General features: G+C 36.2%; 2 protein-coding genes across 2 annotated transcripts in view; both read right to left on the reverse strand.

The window, feature by feature from the left end:
• Positions 1–1,569, reverse strand: part of polr3b (polymerase (RNA) III (DNA directed) polypeptide B) — a 25,658-nt gene extending 24,089 nt beyond the window's left edge. The window contains exons 1-5 of the mRNA XM_074677461.1: positions 1,432–1,569; positions 1,119–1,151; positions 525–581; positions 381–445; positions 184–259 (exon numbers count right to left, since the gene is read on the reverse strand). Coding sequence (XP_074533562.1) covers positions 184–259; positions 381–445; positions 525–581; positions 1,119–1,151; positions 1,432–1,503 — 303 coding nt within the window. The 5' untranslated portion in view covers positions 1,504–1,569. The remainder of the gene's footprint in view (positions 1–183; positions 260–380; positions 446–524; positions 582–1,118; positions 1,152–1,431) is intronic.
• Positions 1,431–5,526, reverse strand: endouc (endonuclease, polyU-specific C). The gene is made up of 8 exons (XM_074677471.1): positions 5,411–5,526; positions 5,212–5,268; positions 5,010–5,109; positions 4,822–4,933; positions 4,604–4,725; positions 3,545–3,657; positions 3,243–3,393; positions 1,431–3,137 (listed from the first exon to the last, which is right to left on the reverse strand). The coding sequence occupies exons 1-8, from the start codon at positions 5,419–5,421 to the stop codon at positions 2,862–2,864; spliced, it is 942 nt and encodes a 313-aa protein (XP_074533572.1). The 5' UTR covers positions 5,422–5,526; the 3' UTR covers positions 1,431–2,861.
• Positions 5,527–7,095: the final 1,569 nt, after the last annotated feature.

The following is a 7,095-nucleotide window of genomic DNA, read 5'->3' on the forward strand; positions in this document are numbered from 1 at the left end:
TGTGATCACTGTAATGAATTATTCATTTAATACGACTTGTGCTGCTGATCCTGGTCAGATCACTGTTGCAAAACAGATCTAAATCTCATTGGGTTTTCTATTTGGTTAAATATAAAAAAAATAAATACACTAAAAGTAAAAAATGTCTCACATGTTATGATGTTTCTCTAAAATAAAGCTCACCTCGTGGGGGGATACTGGTCTGGTTACGTTAAAGCTTTCTTCGACATCGGGCATGCCGACGTAGATATTGAGGTATCTGGAAAAACAAACACGTTCAAACTCAAAAGTGAAAATAGAGTCCTCCTCATACACACTGGTGGAGTTAATTAGCGTACAACCTAGTTCAAATGCAAAAGCTTACAGTTCATTCGACTTACTTCAGGTACCACATTGGATCAGCATCACTTGTGATCTTCTCATTTGCTTTCATTATTTTCTTGATCTGAAAAACAGAAATATTGACATGAAGACACTTCTGAAACACATGTGGCACCAGGATGATTAATGACATTGTGTTTTACCTCCACGTTGATGAAATAGTTGAATGAGTCAATGTGCTGTTTCACCAGTCCTTTCACCTGAAACACAGAATGAAAAAATCTCTGAGATATATGCACAAATTGAGTTTGGTAAATATATGATACTTTTGTTGAATTACCAGGACCACAACTCAAAATATTTTGTTTACTATCAAAGGGATAAAGACCACATGATGTTTCTTACAGTTACTTGCCTGACGTGAAGACAGGTAGTATGTCTTTTCTCAAAATAAAATTGATAAAATATAACTGACAAAGAGTGGAATTCCTTATTAATTTATTATTCAACCATTCGTTTTTTTTTATCTAGCTGTTATTGACAATTTTTGGAGAAGATAAGATTTAAGTAGTATTTACATGTGACAGAGATGTTTCCAATGATCCATTTCATGCATTACAGAAAAACTCATTTTTTCATGCGAGTATTTAGTGCTCAAAACTTACTTAATTTGGTATTGGTAAATAATTAGGTATTTACTAAATTAAAAGTAGAAATATTTAAGTTTAACAAAAGTATGTGTGGACAGTGTGAATAATGAATTTCACTAATGTAAAAAAAAAAAAAAGTTATATTACCTTCAGAAAGGCTGGCAACAATTTCCATTTTTCCTGTTGAGAGAAAAAATAAATTAAACCAACGCACAGATGTGTTTTGTGGTAAGTGTATGCGGGACTGTGCTTTTCATAAGGGCGACTAAAACATGGCACATTAACAACAGTTCCCCTGATAAAGTATGAACTAATTCAGGCTCAACGGCATCACATTTGTGTGTAACTGAGACTCTTTCCTCCACACTTGACGTGATGTTTGGCTCTGCAGTTAGCCTCCATGCTAGTCTGTCAGTACTCGTGGTGTGAAGCTTTCCTTTATTTCTTCCAACAAACTCACCGTCACGGTGTTGACAGGAGCCGCCAACTCTTGGGGAGTCATCTCCGAAAACTCTCCTCCTAGAATCTCCATGCTTATTTCTACTATTCAATAGTAAACCATTAAACGTTGGTCAAAACATCATCAGAGATGTTTAACAGGAAGTCAATCCGACATGCGTCTATCTTGTGTGTGTCGCTCTAAAACCTCCGGGCGGGCAGATTCGATGAATGCGGTCTGCTCTATGGTTCTGCTGCCTGGCTGGAAAAAATAATCGCTTTTAGATTGATGTGTTATAGAAAACACATACTGGCCGCACCATTTGACGCTGGTCATAATTACGGGGGTTATGTTTTTGTTTTTGTTTTTGTTTGTTTGTTTGTTTGTTTTTTAAATATGTGCCTATTATTCTTTTTACATGGATTTTCTTTTTAGTAAAAACAGAGTGACTGTCTCATTACTTCAGGAGGAGCCTCCACTTTGCAAATTTTAGACTTGGTATTGAATCAGGTCTAATTTTTTATTCCATTTTTTAGACTTAAAGCTGAAGAATCTACAAACACAACTGTTAGGATTCCTCAGAATAGAATAGAACATAATAAAAAATAATTTTAATGTCCCTGCACACTGTATAACAAAATCAGAATGCAAGACTCCAAACATTAACAGTTCTTACTTCTTGCACTTAAGGATTGAAGTTAATGAATATTTTTGCATTGAGCCCAGTTTTTTCTTTTGGGTAAAACCTGTTTTTAACCCGTTTGTCCTTGTTTTCATTGCACTGAATCTTGTGCTGAGGGCTGCAGTTAAAATCAGTGGTGCATGTCTATATAACATGACTATGACTTATGTTTTGGCAAATGGCCTGGTGTCCAACAATCAGAGATCTGAACTACTAAAAGCTTCCAATTTCCCTTAAGAAGGCTTAAAAAAGTTCTCAGTGGAATAAACACCCCCCCCCCCCCAGCTTATAGTGAAACAAAGAAATACTTTGCATGTATGCTTTTACAATACTTTAAAATACTCCTCATGTTGAAAGATTAATGACACAACTCAAAGAAATTATTCCCCACAACACCTCTTACTTAGGCTATAAAGATACTTTTGCCCCAGGTATAAAATGGAGTAAATCATCATTTTATTGCTGCCACTTAAAGAAAAGGGGATTGGTGTAATGTTTCCACTTCACTCCAACTTAGAGTTCACCACAACCAACAGATGATCACACAACAATACAATGGCTATGTGAAAATTACATAAAATACTTGATTTTGAATGTGAAATTATTTCCTTTGAAATAATTTTTAAGACGAGAGAATTAAAAATTTTACAAAATCTGGGATGTGTACCCAGCTGGCAGCTGTTTTGTCAAACCTCCATACATTTATTACATCAGACTCCTGGATATTATAAAACCAGGATCAGAGCTCTGTATCACAGGATCCTAAACCTCAGTGTGAGTGCTCCTGAACATGTCGGCTGTTGCTGCTGAGCAGTTTGGGGTAAGCTGTCCCGAGAGAGCGTCCGTGTCTGATGACCACCAGCTCCATCTGACACTGGTCGATGTTGACCAGCACTGTGGTGGTCCTCTCAGTGTTCATGAGGAAGACGATGGTGAAGACTGCCATTTCAAACTCGGGGCTGGTCCCGATGAAGGCGCTGCCAACAGGCTTCACTAACCCATGCCAGCTGAACTGAAGGTTCAGGACATGGTCATCCTGATCAGGCTGTGGACAGAAACATGGTGGTCATGATTTAGTCAGACACACTCAAGAAGGATAACCACAAAGTTGGTGTTACAGGAAGAATCTATTTTTATGTGTTGTACATACTAAGTCATGATCCCGGGCCTTGTATCCCTTGTAGTCCAAGTTGTTTGTTTTTTCTTGCAGGTAGAACTGCACCCAGTTATGAAATCCAACGATTTCTGTTTCAGATTTCGTCTCTCCAACAAAAACATGCTCAAATCCACTTGAGTCCAGGCTGGAGATTGTTTGAAACATCAAACAAAACACAAAATAAATTCAAAATAATGATACACAAGGTACGCAGTTGAATAAATCACTTATTTGTTCACTCATTGATTTGATAGCAAGTTCAACAGATTTTACAATGAAGTCTGATTGTGTCTCACCCCGTGTTTCTCTGTCTGTGGTAGAGCTGGAACCAGATCAGGTGGAGCTGACTCTTAAAGAGCCTCAGGTTTGAGTTGGACTTTCCTTTGCTTACCAGATACCTATGAGCCCGCTGTGAAGATAACACTTTAATGAACATAAACACATTGTATATAGTCAAATATAAATCAAACACAATATATAAACATGGCAACGAGACTCTGGTGTAAGACCTGAAACCATAGAACTTTTTTTTTTTTTTTTTTTACTTTAGATCTTAAATAAGTACATTTTCATTAAAAATAAAAATGTATTCATATGAAAATTTGACTATATTCATGTCTTAAAGCTAAATGCTGCCTATTAGCTGTGTGATGTGATTTCTACTTTGTATCATCTGTTCATTGGTTTTGTAGTTTGTTTGTTTTTTGCAGCAATAATATTCATGTCAAGTTGCTTTATTTTCTCTTTCACAAAAAATCCTTCCAGTGTTTCTACTTCAACATAATACATACACTCTTGAAAAATGTAAAATGTTTTCAACGTCAGAATACATTAGCTACGCATTTCACTCTATTTCAATTTGATTTGGATGTAAATGAATTTTTTTGTAGTAAAGCAGCTTTTTATGAGAAGCATACTTGAGGAATGGAATTCTTTAAGGTATAACTGAAGGTTAAAACTTTGGTCTTGATGTGAACTGAAGCTCCATCCAACACACACACACACGGCTTTTCCAAATTCAACAAATACTCCCGTCCACATTTCTTTCTCCACAGATCCTCTTTGGGGAGTCTACTGGAGCCAACACAGCATTCCTCAGCTGCACACAGATGTTTTCAGACTTTTTCTCATCAACATGAAGCTTTGAGTAATGTGTTATGTGAGACAGGAAGAGGCAAAAGTCCCTGTGGAGTTCAGCTGCAGCCTCCAACTCTCAAAATGTTGGCAAACAGAAAACAGGGAACAGCCAAAGGTGAGAAAAGTAAATCGTTTTAAAGTAAATCTAGTTTTAGTCAGGGTGCAGTCACTTCAAACTTTAAAGTAAACTGATTGGGTGTGGCTTCATTTTGGTGTACCTTCATGACTTCTGTCTGTAAGACTGCATCCAGGAAGAGATTAATCTCAGTCTGCTCCTCAGCTGTGACGAGTTCAGTCGTGCCTGTATTCCTCTCATAGTTGTCCAGAAGTTTTATGAACCCTGCAGTGGTATAAATCAGATTTTAAAAGTGGAACCTGTAAATGAACATAAAGGAAGAAAAGGAGGAAGGGAACAGTTTGTTCCAGACACACTCACTGGAGAAGGTAGTGATGTTGTTCATCTTCTCTTCATTAACGTTGGAGAACAGAGGCTGAGAGGCATAATCCCGTACAACATGGTTGCCCTGGGCTACAAAACTGGCTCTATTCTGTGTAAATTAAACAGAGATTACATGTGGTTATAAAAACAGATGATTAGTGGTGTCTCGATGATAAACTCCATACCTGAACAGAGACTGTGTAGTCTACACTTGGTGTCATGCGATTCACATCCAACCCCCACAGCTCGTTAAAAAGATTAGATAGTTCCTGGTTGACAGCAGGTCTGAGATACACATTAATGGTAAGAAATACAGAAAACTGGTCATGAAACAGGAAAAGGATGAAGATATAAAATGATTGCTAAAGTTATTATTGGCCCCTGTACCTGGATGCATTCAGCCCAGACAGAAATACAGTCAGTAAGACAAGGACTCCATTGAACCTGAAAATCCCAGAAGTAGTTCTTCAAAAATGGAGACTATATTCTACTCTACTTTAAGCAGCATAGTATGCAGTCTACAGACTCCAGGATTGACATCATTTTCAAGTAAATTTTTGTCTAATGATCAAAAAACAATACGCACCTTGCAGCCATGATTCCTCTCACTTGCCTCTACTCATACAGCTCGAACCACAGTGATACTTTTGGAACAATCCACTTCTTTTCTGGTCAAGTCTCCACCCGCAAGCCCTGCAGGCGTCAACCCCCCAGCACAAGCTTTTTCACTTGACTTGGCTCGTCCAAGCATTTCCTCAGAGTCGACACCAGATGGCGCATAAGTTTTCAAATGATGTCCATGAATTGAGCACAACTCTTAGAATGTTTTCGTTTCTAATACAAATGTGACCAACACATCATGGTCTTCAGATTTTTTAAATATAGATATAGTGTTTGATATTATTTGCAATCTTGGACCCAATGAAAGTGGGCATGTTTATTTGACTTACACTTAAACAGGGAGAGACATGCAACTGTAAAATTAAACTATTATATAAAATCAGTGTAAGCACAATGTGTATGAGAGCCTCTAGCCAGTACAAAAAAAGCAAAAAATAAATAAATAAATAAATAAATAAATGAAAAATAAATAAATATATAAAAAATGTAATCCCCCCCCCCCAAAAAATAAAATAAATAAATAAATAAATAAATAAATAAATAAAAATTGGTCATAATAGCAACTTAATATAAAACTGCTATGTATTTTTTAATTTAATTTAATTTATTTATTTTTTATCGGTAGAAATGGGCTTCCATACACAGCAGACTGGTTTGCAGTGTTAAGAAAAATAAGTCTTGTCAGCTTTTTCTCCATTTTTTACCCTTCCCACAAACAGTCAATTAATCCTTAATTGCAAGACTCCTTCAGTTCCACTTGTTTCATATATCAACTTAACCGATAAAATGTGGTTTTTGATATTATTTGCAATCTTGCACTCAATGAAAGAGGATATGTTTATTTGACTTAAACTTAAACAGGGAGAGAGATGCAATTTTGAAATTCACTTATTATATAAAATCAGTGTAAGCACAATGTGTATGGAAGCCTCTAGCCAGTACAAGAAAAGCAAAAAGGAATTAATTAATGAATAAATAAATAGATAAATAGAAAAGAAAATGTAAGACACCCTCCAAAATTGGTCATAATAGCAACTTAGTATAAAACTGCTATGTATCTTTTCATTTGATTTAATTTTTATTTTTTTATCGGCAGGAATGGGCTTCCATACACAGCAGACTGGTTTGGATTGTTCAGAAAAATTAGTCTTGTCAGCTTTTTCTCCGTTTTTTACCCTACCCACAAACACAGTCAATGAGTTAGTCCTTAATTACAAGTTACAAGTGGTTTTTGAAAAAAAATCATGATCAGATTTTATTAGTACATGTACTAGGTAAATCTCCACCAATTTAATTTGTATCCCAAAGCAAATGATATAAAACTACTACAATCAGAGAAACTGTGCGGAGTTAAGTTCATTGAGTGTGGCACTGAGATGAACTTGAGTATGAATTATGCATGCATATCTTTGTTTGTGTGCAGAAGATTATGTTTCCTTAACAAAAATGTAGGTTAAATAAAAGGGGATTTTAGAAACTCTGTGTTACTTGAACACACACCCTTGGCCTGGATTTGCATTACACACTGTCAGCTTGATTTTACACTTCCCCATCATCATGATCATGCAGTGTTTCCATTCTTCTCTGACATTTACATCAGAAACATATTTTCCTCTCCTTTGAAATGAGAGCATAATTGACTATCCAGTG

The sequence above is a fragment of the Halichoeres trimaculatus genome, unplaced genomic scaffold (assembly GCF_033239565.1).
Source record: "Halichoeres trimaculatus isolate MK-OKI-2021-1 unplaced genomic scaffold, fHalTri1.1 fHalTri1_scaffold_10, whole genome shotgun sequence".
Lineage (NCBI taxonomy): Eukaryota > Metazoa > Chordata > Actinopteri > Labriformes > Labridae > Halichoeres > Halichoeres trimaculatus.